Here is a 27,541-nt window from a genome sequence, read left to right as displayed (position 1 = left end):
ATATTCTATAATGTGTGAACATTTAGGATGTTTGCAGTAGTTTACAATTACAGACAATGCTGCAATAAATAACCTTGTAAATATGTATGTTCCTGTTGTTGAGGCTTTATTTTCAGGGTTGTTTCGTAGATGTAGGATTGCTACGTAAGTGTATATGTAGTTTAGGAATTGCCAAATTCCTCCCCAAAAGGTTGTACCTGTCTGCTTTTTGTATTAGTTTCTTATGGCTGCTGTAACAAATTACCACAAATTTAGTGGCTGAAAACAACACAAATTTATTATCATATACCTCTGGTCAGAAGTTCAAAATGGGTCTTACAGGGCTAAAATCAAAATGTTGGCAGCCTGCCTTCCTTCTGAAGGCCCTCGGGGAGAATCTGTTTCTTGCCTTTTTATGCTTTCTTTAGGGCCTTTATCATCTTTTTATTTTCACCTTTGTAAAATCACCTTGTTTTAAACGTGAGCTTTATATGCAGTATAGAATTGAGTTTTGCTTTGTGAACCAATCTGGATATTATTTCAATTTAATAGGTGAAAGTCCAACCATGTTTTTGATATGTTTGGGCTTAATTCTGTACATTGTTTTGTGTTATATTTTCTGATTTTTACAGTTTTTAAAAAAGACTTTAGCTTGTCTGTTTTCCTAGGCTTTTTTTGGTCGTGTAATACTATAGTTTTTATAATAATTAGAAAGATTCTTCTTTTGTTCTAGTGCCTTCATGGTTATAGTGCTCTGTTTCTTTAGACAGTATTTATTCCTTCTATTACTTGATTGGTCAGCTTTAAAAACTAGCCTTTGATTTTTTTACCTGTTACAGATGCATCAATAAGTAGCCTTATTATACTCCCCACCTTCTTTTCCCAAATTTTGTTACTTGTATGCTTTTTACATTGTCCAAGCATATATTTACATGCTCTTGTGTCACATTTATCCCAGCCTTTCCTTTTGTCTTAATTCTGTAGTTAAATATATTTAGTGTTTTTCACTAGGTCATTTTTCTGAAATTTCTCTGGACATCTCTGGATTGGCTGAAATCTGCTCTCTAGCAGTTTCCTCCAAAAGAGTTCATGCAAACAATGTCCCCCTAAGCTCCACCTTGTTCATAATTGGCCATTCTTTCCTTACGTTGCTTATAGTAGTATTGGTATTGAATGTTGTTACAAAGAAGTCTGATGCCAGCTTGATATTTTCCCTTTATGTATAAGTGCCTTTATATTTTGTTCTGATCTCCTAGATGGTTCTTTCTTTCATTTTAAAGTCATTTTATCAGGACATGTTTTAGTCTTGACCATTTTGGGTCACTTTTTCATGGTAGGTATGTTCTCTATCATGATGGAGAGTCAAGTTTTTATTTCTGGAAATATTTTTTTCTTTTTTAACTGATGAAGTTAAAAATATAGGAAAGTATAGAGAATAATATAATAATATAGTAAAGGATTTCCTATTGGTCAACAATTTTTGTATTTCTGAATTGCATACTTTATCATGTATATTATTTATTTAATATGCTGCTTGATTCAGTTTTTAATATTTAAGAATTTTGGCTGTTATCCATGAGATTGGTCTGATATAAGAAGAGTGAAATAGATCAGTGGAACAGTGAAGAATGTACAAAAATACACCCATGTATATATGAGAATTTAGTATTAGATAAAGGTAGTTTTTCAAATTAGTGGTGTAAAAAGATTTTCTTAAAAGTTATGGATAATATTTGTATAATATTGGGTTTTGGAAAGTCTTTCTTAAAATGACATAAAGGCCAGGCTCTATAATGGAAAAATTGGAAGATTTGAGTTCATGCAAATTTTTAAAAAATTTTATCAGAAGCATTATAAATCAAGATGACATGTGACAATAAAATTATAAATGAAGATGACATGTAATTTGAGGGAGAAAAATGCTCATAAAGCCTTAACGTCTTAAATTTATAATGACTTCTATAAACCACTTAAAAGAAATACCAGTATAATTTAAATATATTCAAAGTACCTGAATAAGGAATTCACCAAAGAAGAAACCACAAAATATATAAAAGGTACATAAATATATATGAAAATGCTCAATTTTATAATCATAGAATTGCAAATTAAAACAATAATGAGGTACTTTTTACTTGTAAGGGCAAATATTTTTAGAATGATGTTAGCCAGTGTGAATGAATTCGAAGACATATTTCATGTTCCTGACAGGAATGTAAATTGATAAAAAAAAAGTCAGAACCATGACTTTCTCCCCTCTTTCCCCCAAGTAAATTCTTTAGTTTCTTCTATAACAGTTTTCTTTCTCCTTGCAAAGGTAAAAAGGAGACATTTGCTTTCTTGATATTTTTCAGAATGGGACTCTTTGTATGAAATCAAGGCATTATCTCCAAAATGGTACATTGATGAAGAGGAAATATCCCAGGGGGTGATAATGGAAAGACTTACAAGTTATGGCCTTGAATCCTCCAGTTTCAGAGAAGCCTGGAAATATGAGGGTGAATTTGAGCAGCATCAGGGAAATCAGGAGAGGCATTTCAGGCAAGTGACAACTCTTAAGGAAATCTCTGCCATGAAAAGAGACAATGAATATAATAATTCTGAGAGAAATGTTCTCTTGAACTCAGTACTTTTAACACAACAGAGAGTTCCCACAGTAGAGCAAGTACATAAATTTGATATTTATGATAAAATGTTCCCCCCAAATTCAGTTCTAACTGAACATAAAAGACTACATGCTGAGAAGGAATCTTTGATAGGTAATGAATGTGAAGAATTCAACCAGAGTACATACCTTAGTAAAGATGCAGAAATTCCTCCTGGGGAGAAATGTTACGAAAGTAATGATTTTTCACATCTTTTAAGTTTCCACTCATTACTTACTCAACATCACACAACTCATCTTGGAAAATTATCCCATGGATACGTTGAATGTGGTGCTGCCTTTAGCTGTTACTCGTTCTTTACTCAACCTCAGAGAATTCACAGTAGAGAAAAACCATATGCATGCAATGACTGTGGAAAAGCCTTTAGCCATGACTTCTTTCTCAATGAGCATCAGAGAGCTCATACTGGGGAGAAACCATATGAATGTAAGGAATGTAACAAAGCTTTCAGACAGAGTGCACACCTTGCTCAACATCAGAGAATCCACACTGGAGAGAAACCCTTTGCATGCAATGAATGTGGGAAGGCCTTTAGCCGTTATGCCTTCCTTGTGGAACATCAGAGAATTCACACAGGAGAGAAACCATATGAATGTAAGGAATGTAACAAAGCCTTCAGACAGAGTGCACACCTTAATCAACATCAGAGAATTCACACTGGAGAGAAACCCTATGAATGTAATCAATGTGGAAAAGCCTTCAGCAGACGCATAGCCCTTACTCTACATCAAAGAATTCACACAGGAGAGAAACCCTTTAAATGTACTGAATGTGGAAAGACCTTTGGCTATCGCTCACACCTTAATCAACATCAGAGAATTCACACTGGTGAAAAGCCCTATGAGTGCATCAAATGTGGGAAGTTTTTTAGGACTGACTCACAACTTAATCGGCATCATAGAATTCATACTGGAGAGAGACCTTTTGAATGCAGTAAATGTGGGAAAGCCTTCAGTGATGCCTTAGTTCTAATTCATCATAAGAGAAGTCATGCAGGAGAGAAACCCTATGAATGTAACAAATGTGGGAAGGCCTTCAGTTGTGGCTCATACCTTAATCAACATCAGAGAATTCATACTGGAGAGAAACCTTATGAATGTAATGAATGCGGGAAGGCTTTCCATCAGATCTTGTCCCTTAGGCTACACCAGAGAATTCATGCTGGAGAAAAGCCCTATAACTGTAATGAATGTGGCAACAATTTTAGCTGTGCTTCAGCTCTTCGACGACATCAGAAAATTCATAATAGAGAAACTCTCTGATTATGTATAACAAGTATAAGAAAGAAAACATTTAGTCACCGTTCAATCCTTATTAAATAAATATCAATGAGTTCTTCAGTTAGTAATTCTATGAATGTAGTACCTATGGAGAAGCCTTCAGTTCATGAGCATCCCTTATTTGAAATAGCCTGAGTAGTAGACATCTGTTCTGTACCCCATTTGAGACTTACCTCACCCTCAATGCATATCATTCTGATGAAATTGCTTAATCAGGGAGAGCAGTAGATTGGTCATAGGCAGACCAATTATTTTTTTCAACCTCATGATAGATAAGGGATTTACAAATGGCCCTGTCTAGACCAGTAGAGTCCTAAGGGGTTATTGTTATGGATAGTAAGAAAAGATTTTTTTCCCCACCCCAGAATTGCAAGTTTCAAGGATTTAGTAAGGTTAAAAACTCACTAGTAGCCTTTTTGCCACCACATGAAGAAAGCCTTCCCAGGATAAATCTAACACAAAGGAAAACTGAGGTCAGAGACAGAAATCTGAGGATGCTGTTTGATTTTCTGGATCCAGTCATGTCTGAAGTCTACACCGTCTTTTACTTTTTCATTTTTGTGATCCAATAAATTTTCTTTTTTCTGCTTATGTTAATTTGACTTGGGTTTTTGCCTCTTGGAATTGGAGTCCTGACTCATACAGCCCATGTTTGCTACACATGTGACAAAGCCTTAATCTTTTATATGGCATAATTGTTTATCCTGAGGATAAACCTCATAACAAGTATATGAAAGTTAAATATACAGCCTTCATAAAGCTGAGATAACTGTTACATTTTATTTGTTGATAAAAACTAATTTAGTATTCATTAGTCTGTTTCACAATAAGGAAGAATTTTTAAAAATTCACTTAGTAAAACTTATTACCAGGCTTTCTCATAGGGAATTTAAATCATTTGTGGCAGTGACTCACTATAGACCTTTAAAGAAAGATTGGCCAGCTAAGAGAATAATGGATTCATCAGTTTAATGAATGGCTCTTCATCTTAAAGGAATTATTTGATTTTCTACTTTCAGCGTGGGTTTAAACATGTGATAGAATAAGATAGAATTGTAAATGAGGTCTTCTTTTGTGGGTGGGTTGTAAACTTGGTTTAAGAAGTTTATGGATAACTTCTTTGGAACTAGACATATTAGACAAGACATTGCTGGCAGACAAAAAGAATGAGCCATTTTCAACTAATGGTTAAAGTAAAGCAGTTGGAGCCTAAAATTTTTAGAGTATAGATCATTACTATTCAGAGTAATGAGGAAAAGGAGGGTGTGGGGCAGTATATTCCTGTTTTATCTGAGTGTATATACGAAGGTAAACTTTAATATGGAGACGTTGCCACTTTGAACAGTTAGAACCAGTTATAATCTTGGGCATTGTCTGGAGAGCATCTATAAAAACAGATCAGGACAAATGAATTATGAAAAAGTGAAGGATTTACATGTGTATATATGTGCATGGAGCAAAACAATGACTACTAATATAATTTCTTTAATAGTCAATTTATACTTATATCTAATAAAAATCTGAAAATTATTTTTCTTAAATATTAAGACAAATTCCCTTTGAACAACTTAAATTACAGATCTAGTGTAATTGAATACTTCAAACCTTAAACAGAAACAAATATAATGCTTTTAAAACACTGCCAAACTTGCATTATATCTAATCTAAAATATATTAATAATCATAAGCTAAATTCATGTAATCATTCTTTTATTCTCTCATATTTTCTGGAGGTATAGGAACACATTTTAATATGTTCTAAGGGTTTAGTTATAACTTACATCAGAAAGCTCAGGGTTACTCTAAACTTACTAAGCTTAAAGGAAAAAATGACTCAGACCAGTGATGAGTCTGAGTTGTTCACTAATTGATTCTTGATCTAAGTATGGCACCTGATTTCTTCCTCCAAGGTGATATAAACCCAAGCCACTGATTCTGTTTTTACAGTTAAACTTCACTTGTAATGTTGATGAAATCTGTCACACCCATGCCTTTAGCTCAAGTGTTTGTACTTTACAATCTGATGTTTCTCCTCACAATGAGGTACCTAAATTTTGTTTATCTGCAACTGTACAATCCATTGTCTTATTGTGATATATTGACTTGATCTTTTAGCATTATTAAAAACTCATGCTTTAATGCTTTATTAGTGTGTTATAGATAATAGGACCAGCTAGAGATTTCCTATCCTAAGAGATAAGAGTTTGAGTCTGTTTAGTTAATTATCTTTAGGACATGAACTAATCCATTTAGGACACACTGGTTAAACTTTTTCCACTTGGTTGATTATGATCAATGGCAATGCATTTTTGGATTTCTTTTTTATCTGGTTATTGTGCTGAACATATCTTTCTGCCTTGTTACAGTTTATGCAGTTTTTGTTTGTCATATAGAAGAGTTTTCTTTACTTACTCTTGCTTAAGTAGAAGGTTTGTATTTGTGTGTTTATGTGTATGTGTTTTATTTAAAATTTTTGTATTGAGCACCTACTCTGTTGCAGGCTTTGTTCTAATCCAGGCTTTGGAGGTAACAGTTGTGAGTTAAACGGACAAAAATCCTTGCCTTCATAGAGCTAATTTCTAGTGAAGATAGACAATAAAAAAATATATATAAGTAAAACATATACTATGTAAGAGAGTAACTTCTAAGGAGAAAAAGATGAAGGAAGAGCTGGGTGACCAGTTGATATTTTAGATTGTGTGGCCAGTGAAGGCCTCTTTTGAAGTTAACTTTTGATTAAAGACCTGGGAGAGATGAGAGATCTGTCTATTCATGCTACATATACACGTACACACGTATACACATGTATAGCCCTTATCTACCTAACGGAAAGGAAATGCATATAGGTATATGTATGTGGGTGTATATGTTTTATACTTTGTTCTTACTAAATTCTCATTTTATTATGCCTCTGTATTTGTGTATTGCATTTTAACATTTTTCTTTTTAGTCTCATGAACTCATGGCCTTCTACAATCTTAACACATTTTAATTATAATGTATATATATATATTTTGATGCTCAAATTATCAGAATTTAGCCACTGGGGCCACTTTAAGCTAACTCCTTGCTCCCTTCAGCACTGTTGCCCTGACATCTCTGCAAGCAACTTTACTTTCTGGCAATAATAGGATATTCCAGACCCATCCTAAATGTTTTCTGTCCAAAGTCATGAAGTTAGCTACCTTCCAAGGAATTTAGGGAGGGAGAAAACAAGCATATACTTTTGAAATGAGACAGGCTGGGACCTGGAACCTGGCACCCTTTGCTACAGTGCGTGCACCTGGATAAATGTCTCTTGGAGCAACAGAATACAAAAAAACTATATAGGACTAAAAATAACTGCATGCATGCACAGTTGGGGCAAATTATGAACAACAAGATACAAGAAGACCAAAAACCCAACTGCCACTTCTGAGGTGTCGAGGGCAAAATCAGGATAATCCCTGCACACAGCACCACCAAGGAGGTGGGCCGACCACCTAAGCCACCCTTCCAGCCTGACCCTCACCCCATTTAGGGATCAGCTCACACCCGCACGCAAACACCAAGAGCGAGCAAGGGCATCTGTTACTTGTTTTCGCTCCCTTGTGTTGCAGCATGAGTCCCAATAAAGCCTTGCCTGAATTTCTCATCTGGCCTCTTAGCAATTTCTGTTGATTAAGGAGTCCAAGAACCTTGGTCAGGAACTGAAAGACGTTATGAAATCAGAAATAGAAGTTTTCAAATAATTTTTCTCAGCAAAAGGTCTTGCTAGATGCATTTGGGGGCCTGAGAGTCTAAAGTAAGATTGCGTTTTCCTTATATACTATTTTCTATTTTCTGTCGTTCCTCTTGACCAAGAAGAAAAAGATGGCCCACAGTAGAGCTCATTTTAATAAGAAATATATATTACTCTATAAAACTTGAAGTTGTTTTAGGATTTGTGAACATTGTTTCAATAACATTGTTAAAAAACAACCATTTGAAAATTGATAATTTAAAATTGCCTCGATTGATGTAAATGAGTCAAAAGGAAATGTGGCTAAGCTTCTTCAGGTGTGTTAAAATTCCACTTGCTCTCTTCCTCCTAATAGAAGGTTTTCTTTCTTTTTAAAAGTATTTCAGACATCTCTTCCTGAGCAAATGCAAAGGTTTTTGTGATGTATTGATAGAAGTAAATTTTCCATGGAGTCCTGTACCCTTTTGGCAGCTACTGTATTTGGATGCTAGGACTGCACATGAATTGGGGGCAAAATTGCTATTATGATTGGGTCCCTTTTAGAGACAGCTGGAAAAAATGTTTCCTTTTTAGAGCATCATTTCACATTGATTCTAGTTCTTAGAATATTTGCTGTACCCTACTTTATTCACAGAGCTTGGGACAGGGAGACAATAAATTGTATGACAGAGAAAAGCAGATTGCTTGAAGCCATGAGTTGAGGCTACTTTAGTGACAGAAGAATGAGTCACTTTCCTGGTCAGCTTTCCTAAGGCATTTGCGTGGGGGAATTTCTCACATGTTCTTCTAGAAAGAGTAGTGGAAGTATCCACTCTTGATTATTGGCACATGTATAGATGTTGGCATTAGACCTTCACATGGATGTCAGGTCTTTTAGTTGGGAGAACCTGAAAAGGTGATTATACTTCTTTCAGACTCAGTTTGGTTATCTGTAAAACTAAAATAATTATAGCCTTCCATGTTTTTGTGAGGATTACTTGACTGTAATATATGTAAACAGTTAACATGGCAATTATTAATGATGAAATTAAGTAGGAAGTTGAATTGCATGCCTGAGAGCTAGCTGCTTATATGAGACAGGATTGCAAATTCTGCCCCTGTGTCCTGTTTCCCAGTGTATGGAGTCTCAAACAGCAGTGCTCCTAGCCCTTCTCTCTGATTCTGGAGAGGGAACTGCAGTTCTAGAGTCTCTTCAGAGCTCCCTGTTGGGATATATGGGGCTGTTAGGACTTTGCCTTCTGTTAAAATAGAGGCCAGGAAGGGTATGGCTCTTGGTTTTTAAATTTTGCATTTATATTTTTGGACCTCAATTCCTAGTATATTACCAAAATTATTTAGTCTAACACTCATTTCTTGGGCTTCCCTGGTGGCGCAGTGGTTGAGATTCCGCCTGCTGATGCAGGGGACACGGGTTCGTGCCCCGGTCCAGGAAGATCCCACACGCCGCGGAGCGGCTGGGCCCGTGAGCCATGGCCGCTGAGCCTGCGCGTCCGCAGCCTGTGCTCCGCAACGGGAGAGGCCACAATAGTGAGAGGCCCGCGTACCAAAAAAAAAAAGTTAATGTAACACTCATTTCTTGGTTCTTCCCCCCGTCGTTCCCAATTCCTAATCTCCCCCATGGGCACATACACAGCTATGTTTGGTATGCATCCTTAAATGTGTATATATCCCCTATCAAATAAGTCATGTTGTGTGTTTGAAATTTATATTATTGGTATGCTATAAAAGTGTCACTTTTTTCTACTCAGTACCATATTTTGGATTGATCGTGTTCTTCTGTGCACAGTGCTGTTATGCTATTCAGTGCTTCTAACATTTGCATAGTAATCCATAGTAAATGTTTACTACTTATAATTTATTCATTTCTGCATACAACTCCTGACTGGCACAAAGAACATCCTGGTATGTGTCCCCTTGTGGACCTGAACTAGGTTAGACTACTTGCTGTAGAATATTGTGCAAAGGAATTTTTTGCACAATGTTATGCGGTACAACCAGATTACTTTCTAAAATGGCTGCAACTATTTACATTCTCCCCAAGAGCACCTCTGTGTCTTTGTAAACACTTGATAAATCTTCCTTGAATGTTTTAGTTTGCATTATCGTTATTGACTACTGGTGAATTGAAGCTTATATCTCTATACTTCCTCATCATTTGGACCTTCTATCAAGTGGGTCTTTATTTTTTTAGCCATGTTTATCCCTTATCAAATAGGTCATCAAATCTATTTACAAAAGTTTAGTTAAAATGTACTTTGTAAGTCCATCTGGGCTTTAGGCTTTTTCTTCTTTTGAGGGGATGTTTCTATACTATTTCAGTGTATCAGATTTATTCAAATTTTGTTTCTTGTGCCAACTTTGGTATTTTATATTTTCTAGAAATGTATTCATTTTGTTTAGGTTGTCAGATTTGTTTGCAAATAGTCATTCATAAGATTCTTTTATAATTATTCTAACTTCATTTGGATTCTTACTCATTTTCTCATTCACATCTTTGCTCTTTTATTTTTATCAGCTTTGACAGAGGTTTACGTAACTTATTGATCATTGATCTTCAAAAAAACCTATCTCTTGGTTTTGTTATCCTTTTCTCTTATTTTTCCTAATTCTTTATTGATTTCTTCTGCCCTTTATGTTTGTCATTTAATTCTTTTTTGAGTGTGCTCTGTCCTCTTAATCTACATTTTGTGGTTTTTTAAACATCTTTATTGGAGTATAATTGCTTTACAATGGTGTGTTAGTTTCTGCTTTATAACAAAGTGAATCAGCTATACACACACACACACACATATATATATATATATATATCCCCATATCTCCTCCCTCTTGTGTCTCCCTCCCACCCTCCCTATCCCACCCCTCTAGGTGGTCACAGAGCACCGAGCTGATTTCCCTGTGCTATGCAGGTGCTTCCCACTAGCTATCTATTTTACATTTGGTAGTGTATATATGTCCATGCTACTTTCTCATTTTTGTCCCAGATTATCCTTCCCACTCCCCATGTCCTCAAGTCCATTCTGTACGTCTACATCTTTATTCCTGTCCTGCCCCTAGCTTCTTCAGAAGCATTTTTTTTCTTTAGATTCCATATATATGTGTTAGCATATGATATTTGTTTTTCTCTTTCTGATTTACTTCACTCTGTATGACAGACTCTAGGTCCACCCACCTCACTACAAATAACTCAATTTCATTTCTTTTTATGGCTGAGTAATATTCCATTGTATATTCCAAATCTACATTTTGAATTTAGAATTTAGTTTTTTGTTTTCCCTGAAAACAAAAAGTTGTATGTTTCCTTCTACTACATAAGTTGTGTCCTATAGTTTTGGCATTTAGCGTCTTCATTGTTGTATTCTGTCCTATGCTGTTGCATTATGCATTTCCACATGTTTTGTAATTTATTTTAGGGGTTCCTCTTTAACTCACAATTCTTGGCTATCTTTTTGTTATTTGTTTCTAATGCTATTACATTAGAGGTTTATATTAATTCTTTGGAATTGAATGAGTCTTCCTTTATAGCCTCATATGTAATCAATTTTTATAACTGTTACATGTATATTCAGAAAATATATGTATTTTGAGCTTTTGAGTATAAATTTCTTATCTGTTAGGGCAAACCATTAAACTACTGGATGTTTATCAATCTGATAAATGGGAAATCATATCCCAGTGTAGTTTTTATTTGTTTTTTTCTTATTATGAATGGGTTTGAGCTTCTTTTCTGTGAATAGTCTATATTTCTTGCCCAATATTCAATTGGAAAGTGACCTTTTACTTATATAGTAGGGAAGTTAGCTCCTTATGATGTGATTTGCAAATTTTTTTCCAGTGTATTATTTGTTTTTTGAATTTGCTTACAGCCTTCTTTTGCCATGCAAAATTGATTTTTATGTTACCTAATTTACCAATATTTTCTTGTAAGGCTCTTAAGTTTTGATTCATATTTAAAAGGTCTATATCTTGAGACAATTTAAAATGTTTCACATGATTTCTCCTTCTGTGCTTTCATTTTTTTTACATTTTAAGTTTTTTGGTAAGAATCTCATTTTACCCCCATAGGGCTACCCCATTTCTCAGCATCATTTACAAATAATCCACCTTTCTCACTTATTGTAAATGTCAACTCAAGCATATAATAAATAAACAGATGTAGTTTGGTACATTTATGTATTTCCTATTCGTATTTCCTATTCTTTTAATACCTGTTATATTTAGTCTACTATCTCTTGTCAATTGTTTTCAGAGAGGGTTTTGCCATCTCTGGCTATAATTATGAATTTGTCTGTTTTTCTTTTTTGGTTCTACAAGCTTTTGCTTTATGTGTTTTGAAGTTCTTGTATTAAATGCCTAAACCTTTGGGATTATTATGTACTCTTAAATAATATATCCCCATATCATTACAAAATGAACTTCTTAGTCCCTGGCAATATTCTTTGCTCCCAAACCTACTTTATCTGATATTAATATACCCACTCTAGCTTTCTTTTAATTAGTCTTAGCATAGCATATCTTTTCCCATCCTTTTACTTTTAATCTATTTGTGTCTATTTAAAACGCATTTCTCGTGAAGAGCATACAATTGGGTATTGTTTTTGAAACTCAGTCTGCAAATCTCTGCTGTTTAATTGCAGTGTTTACACCATTTAAAAAATTGTTGAAGTGAAATTTACATAATATGAAAATAGCCATTTTTAAGTGAACAATTTAGTAGTAGTTAGTACATTCACAATGCTGTTCATCCACCACCTGTCTAGTTCCAAAACATTTTCATCATTCCAAAGTAAAACCCCTTACCCATTAAGCAGTTTCTCCTCATTCTCCCCTCAGCCCCACTAAGGCAACCACTAATCTGCATTCTATCTGTTTGGATTTATTTGTTTTGGATATTTCATATAAATGGAATCATACAGTATGTGACATTTTGTATATGGCTTCCTTAGCATAATGTTTTGCAGGTTCATCCATGTAAGCATTATTTGTACTTCAGTTTTTTTATGGTTGACTAATATTCCACTGTATGTATGTACCACATTTTGTTTATCTGTTCATTGTTGGATGTTTGGGATATTTACACCTTTTGGCTAATTGTGAATAGTGCTGCTGTGAACATGTGTGCACTTTTACTTGTTTTCAGTTCTTTGGGTGTATACCTAGGAGTGGAATTGTTGAATCATATGGTATTTCTGTGCTTAACTTTTTGAGGAACTGCCAAATTGCTGTCTACAGTAGCTGAAGCATTTTACATTCCCACCAGCAGTATACAAGGTTTCCACATCCTCACTAACACTTATTTTCCATTTTTAAGAACTATAGCCATCCTAGTGGATGTGAAGTGGCACCTTGTGTGGTTTTGATTTGCATTTCCCTAATGACTGATGATGTTAAGCATCGTTTTGTGTGCTTGTTGGCCATTTGTATATCTTCTTTGGAGAAATGTCTATTCAAGTCCTTTGCCCAAATTTTAATTGGGTTGTCTTTTTGTTGTTGAGTCATAAAAAGTTATTTATATATATTGGATACTAGACCCTTATCCTATACATAATTTGCAAATATTCTCCCTTTCTGTCGGTTATCTTTTCACTTTCTTGATAATGTCTTTTGATGCACAAAAGTTAATTTTTATTTTTATGAAGTCCATCTTACCCAACCAATGAGATGTGAACAAAAGGGATGATTATCATTTCTGTGCCTGCTTTACCTGCCCTTCCTCTACCCTATTTGCTGGGAGATATTGAGAATTTTAATACTCACCTTTGCCCCAAAGATGGAAACTACTTGTTCAGGTAGGCAGAGCTATCCCACCAGTCCTGGACTGCTCACCCTTAGACTCGTGCATGAGGGAGAAATGTATGATATTTAGGTCACAGTATTTTGGGGTCTTTATTATATCAGCATAATCTACACCCTAACTTATACAACACCAGTGTGCCATACAAATATTACCATTTTCTGTTCGTGCCATGATAAAGGTTGGGAAGCACCATGATCTGCACCATTTCTTCTTGGTCCCTTTTGCTAGCCCCTCCTCCTCAGTGTCATAAAGGGGAAAATCCTTTCTCTCCTATCCATCCAGGTATTTAGCTTATTCTGGCCCCAAGATATACACTGAATACCCCTAATTCTTGTAGAAAAGTTGAGCATATAATGGGTGTTGGCCAAAGGAAGATATTGCCTTGCCTTGGGAGGCACCTGGGGGTAAATAAAGGTTGGTGGGCCCTGGTGGTGGAATCCCCCAGGATGCCCCCCTCCACCAACGCCCACAGGAGTCCAGCACCCATGAAAGACTGTACCTGCATTATGGGTTGCCCTGGCATAGTGTTTCCTCAAGGGTTTCCTTCCTATTTGGGAGACAAGAGCTGCCTCACCCAAGAAGACATTCTCATTGTTTCCGCAGCCCTCACAAGTCTTTTTCTCCTGCTCTGCTTGGCCTGAGAAAAACAATGATACCAGGAAAAGCGAGCCTCTCAAAGTTTATCTTTAACTCTGAGCCCGTTATAATGCAATGAGCTACCAAAATTAACGTGAGCTGCTAGCTCCTTGGCTTGTTGGTCCCCCTGGACAAGCATCACCTGAGCGCTCCTCTCCTAGGAAGATCCTCCCACCTCTGGGGCTTGACCCCTTCCTTCCGGTCTCACCCCTACCCCCTACTTCCCCTCCCCTCACCTCCTTCACTCCCCAGAACGGAGCTTATTCCTTTCCACTTCTGATTTCGGGGCCTTCCGTCCCACCCCTCCCTGCTATGCCCCTTGTCTGTGCAAGGGCACCACTTGGGACCCCAGCCCTAGTTCTTCCAGCGGATCAGAGGACGGGTCGGGGTTTCTTTGGCTCTGGGGCGTATCCGGGGCCGCCCCTCGCGCGCGTTACAGCTCTCCGAGCACCAGCGTCTCCCTCCTAAACTACAAGCCCTAGGGCCCTTCGCACCTGAGCGTTTCCAGCCGTTTCCCCCCACCCCTCCGCCCCAACTACATTTCCCAGGGGCCACTGCGGCCCGATTCAGTCTGGTGACGTAGCGGCGTCGGTGGCTAGCGTTTCTCAGCGTGAGGCAAGTAAGTGTGTTTCCGTCCGGTTCTGGGGCGCTAAGCGGTGCGACCTGAAGCTCCAGAGAGGCCAGCGTGTGCGGGCCGAGGAGGTGCAGTCTCTCGGTCTTTGTCCGGGCGAGAACGTGTACGTCCGGTTTGTTGGCGTGCGTTCGTCGGTGTGTCTACCAGGCTGCTCCTTCGAGTGTGTGTCAGTGTGTGTCTTTCTGTCTTGTGTTGCTACGAGGGTTGCGTGTGTGAGTCCATAATAGCGTGTTTGTGGGGCCTACGCATGATCTGGTGTAGTGCGTTACCGTGGGTCTGTGATTAAGGGGAGATTGTTGCAGCCTGTGTGACTCTGACGCTGTGTCACCACGTTGGTGAGACTCTGTGACCCTGTGTGGCTGTGCCAGTGTGAGCGTGCGACAGCTTTTGTGTGGCTGCCGCCGGGGGTAACCCTTAGTAACCCAGTGATTCCTTGGTGTTCGTGAAGTTCGTGAAGCGGTTCCTTTCTCTCTGCCTCAGATATGCCTGCCTCTACCAAAGTAGATAGGGTGAGTGACTGAGAATCTGGCTTCCTTGGAGGAAAGGCCTGAGCCTTGCCTTTCTGCATTCCTCTTCCCTGTAGTGTCTCGCCTAAAAGTGGGCTCAAGCGGAGATATCAGTACCAATTTGTGGAGCATGCATGGCTCTCCCGGGCCGTCATTTTCTAGGGTCTAGAAAATGCCTACAGCTGTGAATCCCTCCTGCTTCTTCCTCCTTTTCCCCAATAGCCTTAGAGAATCCCTGGGAAAATGACCTCTAGGAGAAAAGGCAGGAATTTGAGTTTCAGTTTGAAGCTTCCAAGCACAGAGATTCTCCTGAGTTGCAGACTCGGTCTTGTAATGTGAATTCACAGATGTGGCCCCATATAGCCAAGAAAAGACGGCTGGAGTTTATGCTCCTCAAGGCCGCACTGTCTCTTACCTAAAGAGGACTAGTTTTGGAGTCAGAGAAACCTATATTCTACTCTGGGCTCCATTACCTCCAAACCGTGTCATTTTGGATGAGTTATGTTAACCTGGTTTCCATCATCTGTAAAATGGGGAGAAATACTTAACATTACAGTTTTGTTTTATATTTTTCATTTTTTCCTTTTTTGAGAATCAAATGAGATAATATATACAAGTTCTTACTTAATTGCTAGTATTATTGATATCATTATTGCTATTAGAATTATTAAGGTGATTTAAACACATCGTTTGAACATCTCTGGTGTGTACTTGCCCTGTTCAGGAGAGAAAGTTGTGAACTCCATCCCATTGAACCTAAGGCAAGTTCTGTGGCAAAATGCAGACATTTTGTCAAGGATGCAAGCTGCACCTTGGTGTCTAAGGGACTCAACTCCAGCTTTTGAGGGTTTTTTGGGGTTGAAGAATCTTCATGTGTTATCAGGGGCCAGAGAACGAAGTGGGGTGAGTTTCAAATTGTGTGTTTGGAAGCTGCAAGACAGGCCTGCAGCCTTCTATCTCCTTTTTCCTCCTCCAGACCTACAGGACTCTGTACTCCCCACCAGAAGAGCCTGAACGGAGAAGTTTGTACCATTTAAGCCTTAAAGCCATGGCCCAGATGAGTTGGTATCTTCCCTCTTTCTTCTAACACCATCTTGTTTATCATGACTTATGCACAACATTTTGTCTAAAGTTTGCTATCCTAACAGGTTTCTCTGAACAGTTGGTCCTCAGTTCCTTGTATCCCTAGGGATGAGAGGGCTGAAGATATGTTCTCAATTAACCCTATTCTTACTCTTATCATCCCTGCTCCTCCCACCCTCTCTTCATGTATTTATTCAGGAAACTGATTCCACCCATCCAGGGAACTTTGTGCTCCCCACAACCCTGATGATGCAGAAATACACATCTTGGAGAGAATTGAAAACCTTTTGTAACTTATGTTGTCATGTGGAATATTTACCAGCCCATGAGGCACAGGCACTGCCAGAAAGACATAGGACAGGGATGGAGCAAGGCATTAGAAGGACCCTTTTAAATCTGAAATGAACCCTTTCATTTCAAGATTGGGGGAAACTGGGGAAGGGCGGGTGTCCCAGGTTTTGAATAGGTCATTTTGGAAGGTGGTTGGTGCAGCAGCTTTTTACCAACAGATGAATCTGTAAAACTCTAAGACTGATACATTCTCTTTGCATTTTAGCATTTCTGAATTGGGGATGCCTTTTTTTCAACCAATGGCGTCTTCAGTTTGTTGAAATACAGTAACATTACCTACCTCATAAATAGTAGTTTTTAAGGCCAAAGAGGAGATAGTCCTGAGAGACCTGACAGGGACCACCTTCTTTAGGAGGACTTTTTTTTTTTTTTTTGCGGTACGCGGGCCTCTCACTGTTGTGGCCTCTCCCGTTGCGGAGCACAGGCTCCGGACGCGCAGGCTCAGCGGCCGTGGCTCAAGGGCCCAGCCGCTCCGCAGCATGTGGGATCTTCCCGGACCAGGGCATGAGCCCGTGTTCCCTGCATCGGCAGGCGGACTCTCAACCACTGTGCCACCAGGGAAGGCCTAGGAGAACTTTAAAAGAAGGTTTGTGATTGAGGCCTTTAACACAGAGATGTGGGTCAACGGGGTAGGGGTTTGGGCAGGGAAATGATAAGAGATGAAGCACAGGGTTCATTGTTGTTCCTGAAGGGTCCAGTTTAAAGTTGATGCAGTTTGAGTAATGACCATGTATGTGGAACTCTGAGTCAGCTTTACCAGCTCTCTGTCATCAGGGTGTAGTGTGTGGCCCAATGGACTGTTACAAGTCACAAGTAAGGAGCTGATCTCCTTGACCTGAAATTTGGGGATTCCTTGACGGGTTCCCAGAGGTCCTTGAACTCTCAGAAGTTGTGTTTGGAGTTGCATATTGGGGCCTAGGTGTAGTTTTCTAGGTATCAGATTTTTAAAATTTCACTTAATTCCCAGAGAAATAACCGCGTCCTAGCTCAGGCTGGTATAATAAAATACCATAAACTGGGTGGCTTACAAAAACATTTCTCACAGTTCTGGAGGTTGGAAGTCACATCAGAGTGCTAGCTAGCATGGTTGAGTTCTGGTGAGAACCATCTTCCAGGCTACAGACTGGCACCTTTTCCTTATATTCTCATGTGGCCCAAAGAAGGCGCTCTGGTCCCTTCATCACCTTCATCCCATTTATGAGGTCTCTATCCTGATGACCTAATAATCTCCCAAAGGTCCCACCTCCAAATACCATCATATTGAGGGTTAGATTTCAATATAAGAATTTTGGGAAGACACAAACATTCAGTCCATAACAACTCCCAAAGTCTCAAGAACACCTGGGCTAGAATCCCAAGACTCTAAGAACTGGCAAGGGTGTTTGCAATAATCTTGCCCTAAATCAGTGCCCTACAGTGAATGCATTGCTGAGTAATTTATGGTTTGTGCATATCACAGAACTTTGTGTAACCATAAATCATATTTAATTATTCAACAGTTAGTTACACTTGAATATAGACTGGGTATTAGATGATGTTAAGGACTTATTGTTAATTTTTTTAGGTGTGGTGCCATTATATTAGGTGTCATTCTTTAGAGATGTAACCTGAACTATTTGGAGCTGAAATGTCATCATATCTAATTTAAAGTAGTTAGCAAAATATACATAAATCAAATATGGCACTCTGTAAACAATCATTAAGCATAGGTGATGAGTATATGCTTGTTTATTGCTCTCTGTATATTTGAAAAATTTCATAATAAAAACATTTTTTAAAAGCATAGGTAGTTTTTTTTTTTAAAAAGACTGTATTTTAGAGAAATTTGAGGTTCATAGGAAAATTAAGAGGAAGGTACAGAGATTTGCCATATACGTCTTGCCCCCACACATGCACAGCCTCCCCCATTATCAATATCACCCACCAGAGTGGTACATTTGTTAGCTGATAAACCTACACTGACAATTATAATCACCCAAAGTCCATAGTTGACATTAGGGTTCACTCTGTGTTGTACAGACATTTATCCATCATTATAGTATCATACAGAGTATTTTCGCCACCCTAAAAATCCTCTATGATCCACCTATTCATCCCTTCCTCAGCCCTTATCCCTGGAAACCACTGATCTTCTTACTGTCTCCATAGTTTTGCCTTTTCCAGAATATCATATGGTTGGAAGCATACAGATATGGCTTTTTTTAGATCGTCTTCCTTCACTTCTGTGCATTTAAATTTTCCTCCATGTCTTTTCATGGCACGATAGCTCATTTCTTTTTAGCACTGAATAGTATTCCATTATCTGAATGTACCACAGTTTATCTATTCACCTAGTGAAGGACATCTTGGTTGCTTCCAAATTTTGGCAATTGTGAATAAAGTTGCTGTAAACATCCACGTGCACATTTTGTGTGTGGACATACATTTTCAACTCATTTGGGTAAATATCAAGGAGTGATTGCTGGGTCAGTGGTAAGAGCAAGTGTAGTTTTGTAAGAGACTGCCAAACTGTCTTCCAAAGTGGCTGTTCCATTTTGCATTCCCACCAGCAATGTATGAGAGCTCCTGTTGTTCTTCATCCTTGCCAGCATTTGGTATTTTCAGTGTTCTAGATTTTTAGCTATCCTAATAGGTGTGTAGTGATTTCTCATTGTTGTTTTAATTTGCATTTCCCTGATGACATATGATATAAAGCATCTTTTCATATGCTTATTTACTATCTGTATATCTTTTTTGGTGAAGTGTCTGTTCAGATCTTTTGCCTATTTTTAAAATCAGGTTATTAGGGCTTCCCTGGTGGCACAGTGGTTGAGAATCCGCCTGCCGATGCAGGGGACACGGGTTCGTGCCTCCATCTGGGAAGATACCACATGCTGCGGAGCGGCTGGGCCCGTGAGCCATGGCCACTGAGCCTGTGCGTCCGGAGCCTGTGCTCCACAACGGGAGAGGCCACAACAGTGAAAGGCCCGCGTACCACACAAAAAAAATAAAATAAAAAATCAGGCTGTTTGTTTTCTTATTGTTGAGTTTTAAGAGTTCTTTGTATATTTTGGATAACTCCTTTATCAGATACATTTTTTGCAAATATTTTCTACTAGTGTGCAGCCTGTCTTCTCATTCTTTTGACATAAATATTTTTCCTGTTTTTTGAAATAATCACTTATAGAAAATAAATAGTATCATTAGGGAGAATATTAGATAATAGACACAGTGATGAACCAGAATACTCCAGAAATTAAATTGTATTTAAGTAGTATTTATGGAGAAAAATATAAATATTTTAAAAGATCTTATAAAATACATATATGTAATGTATTTATTTATTTATTTTAATTTTTGTCTGTGTGTGGTTTTTCTCTAGTTGCAGCAAGTGGGGGCTACTCTTTGTTGCGGCGCGCGGGCTTCTCTTTGTGGTGGCTTCTCTTGTTGCGGAGCATGGGCTCTAGGCACGCGGGCTTCAGTAGTTGCATTGCATGGGCTCAGGAGCTGTGGCTCACGGGCTCCAGAGCACAGGCTCAGTAGTTGTGGTGCATGGGCTTAGTTGCTCCATGGCATGTGATATCTTCCCGGACCAGGGTTTGAACCCGTGTCCCCTGCACTGGCAGGCGGATTCCCAACCACTGCGCCACCAGTGAAGTCCCCTATAGGTACTGTAAAACAGCATTGCCCACCATCCAGTTCTACCAGGATTAACTCATTGGCTAATGACTGGAAGGAATTCAGGACAAAAGACAGGATAAGGTACCGGCCCTGCAGTCTTTGGGGATCTTCTCTGGTCCCCAGACAGGCCATCAAAATGTTGACCTAAAACAGACTGCTAGATGTTTCTCCAGATGGGTTTATTCGGGATCAGCAGAAAATTGCAGTTTGGGTCTGCAACCACGTTGAGCCTTGTGCAAGACCGCCCCCCATGGCAAGGGAAGGAGAACACTTTTATAGAGGGGAAAAGGAAATTGGGAGGGCTACAGTAGACAAAGCTAGTCAAGAAGAGTCTTTCTTCCTGTTGGGCTCTATCATTGCAGGGTGTGAGCGCTCCCCCTTCTGGTCTCCTGACTCGATTTAATTGAGGTTTCTGTCATTAATTTTTGACATGTTGAACACATGAACACAAGCCCCACTGGCCACCAGAGCCAGGCTATCAAGGGATGTATTCTCTGGGCGACAGCCACAAAAGCTGTGGCACCTGATATGTACACCAGTTTTTTGTTGGAGATACCTGTGATCTGGGGTGGGGCAGGGTAGGAGCGTGAAGATGGCAGCCACCAGCCTTGATATTAGCTGCAAGCCTCCCTGGTCTCTGGAAAGGATTGTATTTGGCCCCAGATGTGTGTTTAATTAGAAGCCTAGCCCTGAGGCCACAGCTATAAAGATAAGCTAATGGGCCTCTTTCACAGAAAGACTGGGCATTTCAGTCAGCTACCTCTCCATTGTGCCCCAGGTTGGGAGGAGCAGGGTGTAGCTTGTTATGAACATTTTCTCCTTTTGCTACAGTCCTATACAACCTGTGAATATAAGCCCTGCTGGCCACCAGAGCCAGATAATCAAGGGGCATCCCCCCGGGCAGCAGCCACAAAATCTGGGACTCCAGATGTGTGCACAAGCCCCTTTCTGGGAGATACCAGCAACATGGAGTGAGACAGAGGGCTAGTGCAAAGTTGGTACCTGCCAGCCTTTCTGATCTTTGGAGAGCATTTCAGTAGACCTCTATAGATGTGTGTTAAGTTAGAAGCCTGCCCCTCAGGCTGAAGCCTTAAGATAAGCAAATAGGCCTCTTTCACAGAAAGCCTGGGGGGGTGTTTCATGCTGCTACCTTACCTCTGTGCTGTTTCTTGTAAGAGCGGCCAGGCCTGGCAAGAACTGTTTCTGTTACCGAACCAAACTTGGTTCTGCTTGCCTGCGTGCAGTGAAGCCAATCTGCTGACACTGGGTTGTGCTGAAGGAAAGTGCAGCATTTATTGCAGGGCACCGAGCAAGGAGTCCAGGGCAGCTAGTGCTTAAAAGACCTGAACTCCCTGAGGGCTTTCAGGGAAAGGTTTATAAAGACAGGGTGAGGGAGGGGGTTTGTGGTGTGTGTGATCAACTAATGGACATTCTTCTGATTGGTTGGTGGTGAGGTAATTGGGAGTCAGCATCATCAACCTTCTGGTTCCAACCAGTCTGGGGTCTACATGCTTGTGGGCAGCATACATTTAACTTCTTCCACGTGATGGGGGTTTCAGTATCTGCAAAACAGCTCAAAGGACATGGCTTAGAATATCATTTATAGCCCTTGAGGAAGAACTAAAGGTCCTTGACTTTGTTTAATGGCTAAAGTATTATTTTTGTTTTGCTTGACTGTTTTCCTTTCTGCATTTTCTCACTTTTTTGATTAAATTTATTCTTTGACTAAAGTTTTTCTATAGACAAAAGGCATGGGTGGGGGTCTGTTCTGGGAAGGCCTCACAGGGTCCTGCTCAGTTACATTTCTGTGTTTGTTACAGTCCAGTCCGATTGGCAAACTTAAGCCCTGGTGGCCACTAGAGCCAGGCGATCAAGGGGTGTACCCTGTGCTGCAGCCATCAAAAATCAGAGCACCAGATGTGTGCACAAGCTCCATTCTGGGATATACAGGCAACCTGGAGGGAGACTGAGGGAGAGCATGAAGATAGTACCTGCCTTCCCAAGTCTCTGGAGAGGATTACAGTCAGCCCTTAGATATGTGTTTAATTAGAAGCTGGGCCCTCAGCCCGCAGCTGTGAAGATAAGCTAATAGGCTTCTTTCACAGAAAGACTGGGCATTTCAGTCTGCTACCTCTCTGTTGAGCCCTGGGATGGGTAGCTAGTAAAAAAAACCAACAACCCTCTTTCTCCATTTATTACAGTCCTGTGGGACCTGGGAACATAAGCCCTGCTGGTCACCAGAGCCAGGCAATCAAGGGATGTCCCCTGGGTGGCACCCACAAAAACTGGGGTCCCAGACATGTGCATAAGCTCCTCTCCAGGAGATAGCGGTGACCTGGAGCAAGATGGAGGAAGAATGCAAAGATGGCACCTGCTGGCCTCTGTGGTCTTTGGAGAGTATTTCGGTAGGCACTTAGATGTGTGTTAAATTAGGTACCTGCTCCTCAGGCTAAAACTGAAAATTCACTTCTTTCATAGAAAGTTGGGTGCTCATTATGTTGCAGGAGAGGGAAATGTCATGACCTGAGACCTGCAGGAGTCCTTAGGACAGACCACAAAGTGAGAGTCCTTGGCTTCACACAGGAAAGACTTCAAGAGCAAGCCAGAGTAAAGGGGGGAAAGCAGGTTTATTTAGAGAGATACACATTCCACAGGCAGAATGCAGACTGTCTCAGAAAGTGAGAGTGGGCTTTGGGCATGGGGTCATAGGTTTTTATGGGTTAAGTAATTTCATAGGCTAATGAGTGGGAGGAATATTTTTGCTATTTTGGTGTAGGGTGGGGATTTCCCAGGAATTGGGCCACTGTTCGCTTTTCGGTCTTTTACGCTCCTCCTCGGAGCTGGTGTAAGAGTGATTTTTAGTATTACAATGAAGGTATAATGAGCTAAAGGTCAATGACCGCACTATTTTCAAAGCCATCTTGGTTTCAGCTGGTTCCAGATAGTCTTTATCGTATCCCAGCAGCCGTGCCCCTTCTTCATTATCTAGCATTTGTGTCCTACCCCTTTCCCTCCTGTCTCAATTAGGCTGGGAGGTAGCCAGGTGAGTCTGCTGGAGCCCTTTAAGAACTGTTTCTCAATTTGTCCTATCCTGTGGGTCTTGTGGATGAAAGTCCTACTGGCTTTCAAAGCCAGGGATTTTGGGGGCTCATCTCAGCTACAGGTCTTAAAAGTTGCGGTTCCAGATGTGGGGTTCAAATCCTTTGCTCCTCAGGGAGAAGCTCGGAGTTGTGAGTTTCCTCCCAATTGTAGGTCGCCATGCCAAGGATGGGGTTTATGGTGAGATTGCCTCTCAGCCTCTCCCTACCTGTTTGGTTTTTAAATTTTTATTTATTTATTTAACATCTTTATTGGAGTATAATTGCTTTACAATGGTGTGTTAGTTTCTGCTTTATAATAACTTGAATCAGCTATATATATATACACATATCCCCATATCTCTTCCCTCTTGTGTCTCCCTCCCTCCCACCCCCCCTATCCCACCCCTCTATCTCCTACCTGTTTTGATGGGGGTTTTTTCCTTGTTTACCCAATACATGGGAGTTCCTCAACTAATTTTTGGATTTCTTTCAGAGGAAACTGTTCTGTATGTAGCTGTAGATTCGTTGTGTCTGTGGGAGGAGGTGATGAGTTCAGGATTCTTCTGTGTTGCCATCTCAGACTAGATCCTCATTCCGCCCTTTTCTTGAGGGATAATGCATGTCCAAATTCAGATAGCTCTATTGACCCGTCTGTCCTGTGAAATCTTAGAAGTAAAACAGACTTCATTCTATCCTATTTTCTCTGTCCCCCTTTAGTCCCAGCTGGCACTTTTTCTGCTGCTATAATCCCATCTCTCTTCCCGGCTCCAGCTGAAATGGCTGATTAAACGCATTGGTGAGCTCTTTATGGAGTGACTGTCCAGCCACACTCTTGGTGTTCTCTCTCCAGAGCACATTTTCTCATTTTTTGCAACGTGGATAGGCTGAGAATTTTCCAAATCTTCAAGATCTGGTTCGTTTTTGCTTAAAAGTTCCTTCAATTCATCTTCCTCTCCTCCCTCATTTTATAATAAACATTAAGAATAAACCAAGCTACACTTTCAACACTTTGATTAGAAATCTCCTTAGCTAAATCCAAAGTTGTCACTAATTTCCACAAAACACTAGAACACAGTTCTGCCAAGTTCTTTGTCACTTTCTAACAAGGATCACTTTTCTTCCAGTTTCCAAGAGCATGTTCATAATTTCCATCTGTGAGCTCACCAGAATCACCTCTTTTTTTTTTTTTTTTTTTTGCGGTACACGGGACTCTCACTGTTGTGGCCTCTCCCCGTTGTGGAGCACAGGCTCCAGACGCGCAGGCTCAGCGGCCATGGCTCACGGGCCTAGCCGCTCCGCAGCATGTGGGATCTTCCCGGACCGGGGCACGAACCCGTGTCCTCTGCATTGGCAGGCGGACTCTCAACCACTGCGCCACCAGGGAAGCCCCAGAATCACCTTTAACATCGTATGTCTACGAACAGTCCCATTAATGCAATTTAGGCTTTTTTCTTTTTTGTTTTTTAATCATATTTTTTTTTATTTTTTTAAATTTTATTTATTTATTTTTCAACATCTTTATTTGAGTATAACTGTTTTACAATAGTGTGTTAGTTTCTCCTTTACAACAAAGTGAATCAGTTATACATATACATATGTTCCCATAACTCTTCCCTCTTGTGTCACCCTCCCTCCCACCCTCCCTATCCCACCCCTCTAGGTGGTCACAAAGCACAGAGGTGAACTCCCTGTGCTATGCTGCCGCTTCCCACTAGCTATCTAATTTACATTTGGTAGTGTGTATATGTCCCTGCCACTCTCTCACATCGTCACAGCTTACCCTTCCCCCTCCCCATATCCTCAAGTCCATGCTCTACTAGGTCTGTGTTTTATTCCCATCCTACCACTAATCTCTTCATGACATTTTTTTTTTTAGATTCCATATATATGTGTTAGCATACGGTATTTGTTTTTGTCCTTCTGACTTACTTCACTCTGTATGACAGACTCCAGGTCTATCCACCTCATTACAAATAACTCAGTTTCATTTCTTTTTATGGCTGAGTAATATTCCATTGTATATATGTGCCACATCTTCCTTATCCATTCATCTGTTGATGGACACTTAGGTTGTTTCCATGTCCTGGCTATCGTAAATAGAGCTGCAATAAACATTTTGGTACATGACTCTTTTTGAATTATGGTTTTCTCAGGGTATATGCCCAGTAGTGGGATTGCTGGGTCATATGGTAGTTCTATTTGTAGTTTTTTAAGGAACCTCCATACTGTTCTCCATAGTGGCTGTATCATTTTACATTCCCACCAACAGTGCAAGAGTGTTCCCTTTTCTCCACACCCTCTCCAGCATTTATTGTTTCTAGAGTTTTTGATGATGGCCATTCTGACCGGTGTGAGATGATACCTCATTGTAGTTTTGATTTGCATTTCTCTAATGATTAATGATGTTGAGCATTCTTTCATGTGTTTGTTGGCAATCTGTATATCTTCTTTGGAGAAATGTCTATTTAGTTCTTCTGCCCATTTTTGGATTGGGTTGTTTTTTTGTTATTGAGCTGCCTGAGTTGCTTATAAATTTTGGATATTAATCCTTTGTCAGTTGCTTCATTTGCAAATATTTTCTCCCATTCTGAGGGTTGTCTTTTGGTCTTGTTTATGGTATCCTTTGCTGTGCAAAAGCTTTTAAGTTTCATTAGATCCCATTTGTTTATTTTTGTTTTTATTTCCATTTCTCTAGGAGATGGGTCAAAAAGGATCTTGCTGTGATTGATGTCATAGAGTGTTCTGCCTATGTTTTCCTCTAAGAGTTTGATAGTGTCTGGCCTTACATGTAGGTCTTTAACCCATTTTGAGTTTATTTTTGTGTATGGTGTTAGGGAGTGTTCTAATTTCATACTTCTACAGGTAGCTGTCCAGTTTTCCCAGCACCACTTATTGAAGAGGCTGTCTTTTCTCCACTGTGTTTCCTTCCCTCCTTTATCAAAGATAAGGTGACCATATGTGTGTGGGTTTATCTCTGGGCTTTCTATCCTGTTCCATTGATCTATATTTCTGTTTTTGTGCCAGTACCATACTGTCTTGATTACTGTGGCCTTGTAGTATAGTCTGAAGTCAGGGAGCCTGATTCCTCCAGCTCCATTTTTCGTTCTCAAGATTGCTTTGGCTATTCGGGGTCTTTTGTGTTTCCATACAAATTGTGAAATTCTTTGTTCTAGTTCTGTAAAAAATGCCAGTGGTAATTTGATAGGGATTGCATTGAATCTGTAGATTGCTTTGGGTAATAGAGTCATTTTCACAATGTTGATTCTTCCAATCCAAGAACATGGTCTATTTCTCCACCTATTTGTACCATCTTTAATTTCTTTCATCACTGTCTTATAGTTTTCTGCATACAAGTCTTTTGTCTCCTTAGGTAGGTTTATTCCTAGATATTTTATTCTTTTTGTTGCAATGGTAAATGGGAGTGTTTTCTTAATTTCCCTCTCAGATTTTTCATCATTAGTGTATAAGAATGCCAGAGATTTCTGTGCATTAATTTTGTATCCTGCTACTTTACCAAATTCATTGATTAGTTCTAGTAGTTTTCTGGTAGCATCCTTAGTATTCTCTATGTATAGTATCATGTCATCTGCAAACAGTGACAGCTTTACTTCTTCTTTTCCGATTTGGATTCCTTTTATTTCTTTATTTTCTCTGATTGCTGTGGCTAGAACTTCCAAAACTACGTTGAATAAGAGTGGTGAGAGTGGGCAACCTTGTCTTGTTTCTGATCTTAGTGGAAATGGTTTCAGTTTTTCACCATTGAGAACAATGCTGGCTGTGGGTTTGTCATATATGGCCTTTATTATATTGAGGAAAGTTCCCTCTATGCCTACTTTCTGCAGGGTTTTTATCATAAATGGGTGTTGAATTTTGTCAAAAGCTTTCTCTGCATCTATTGAGATGATCATATGGTTTTTCTCCTTCAGTTTGTTGATATGGTGTATCACGTTGATTGATTTGCGTATATTGAAGAATCCTTGCATTCCTGGAATAAACCCCACTTGATCATGGTGTATGATCCTTTTAATGTGCTGTTGGATTCTGTTTGCTAGCATTTTGTTGAGGATTTTTGCATCTATGTTCATCAGTGATATTGGCCTATAGTTTTCTTTCTTTGTGACGTCTTTGTCTGGTTTTGGTATCAGGGTGAT

The 27,541-nt window shown here is 39.5% G+C and overlaps 1 protein-coding gene across 4 annotated transcripts in view; it reads left to right on the top strand.

The window, feature by feature from the left end:
- Positions 1 to 4,522, top strand: part of ZNF527 (zinc finger protein 527) — a 56,785-nt gene extending 52,263 nt beyond the window's left edge. For all 4 annotated transcript variants that reach the window (XM_067019105.1, XM_059045028.2, XM_059045025.2 and 1 more), the window contains one exon: positions 2,334 to 4,522. In XM_067019105.1, the coding sequence (XP_066875206.1) occupies positions 2,334 to 3,907 (1,574 nt within the window). In that variant the 3' untranslated portion in view covers positions 3,908 to 4,522. The remainder of the gene's footprint in view (positions 1 to 2,333) is intronic.
- Positions 4,523 to 27,541: the final 23,019 nt, after the last annotated feature.

The sequence above is a fragment of the Kogia breviceps genome, chromosome 18 (genome assembly GCF_026419965.1).
Source record: "Kogia breviceps isolate mKogBre1 chromosome 18, mKogBre1 haplotype 1, whole genome shotgun sequence".
NCBI classification, from domain to species: Eukaryota; Metazoa; Chordata; class Mammalia; order Artiodactyla; family Physeteridae; genus Kogia; species Kogia breviceps.
This window is presented reverse-complemented; position numbering and strand designations above follow the sequence as displayed.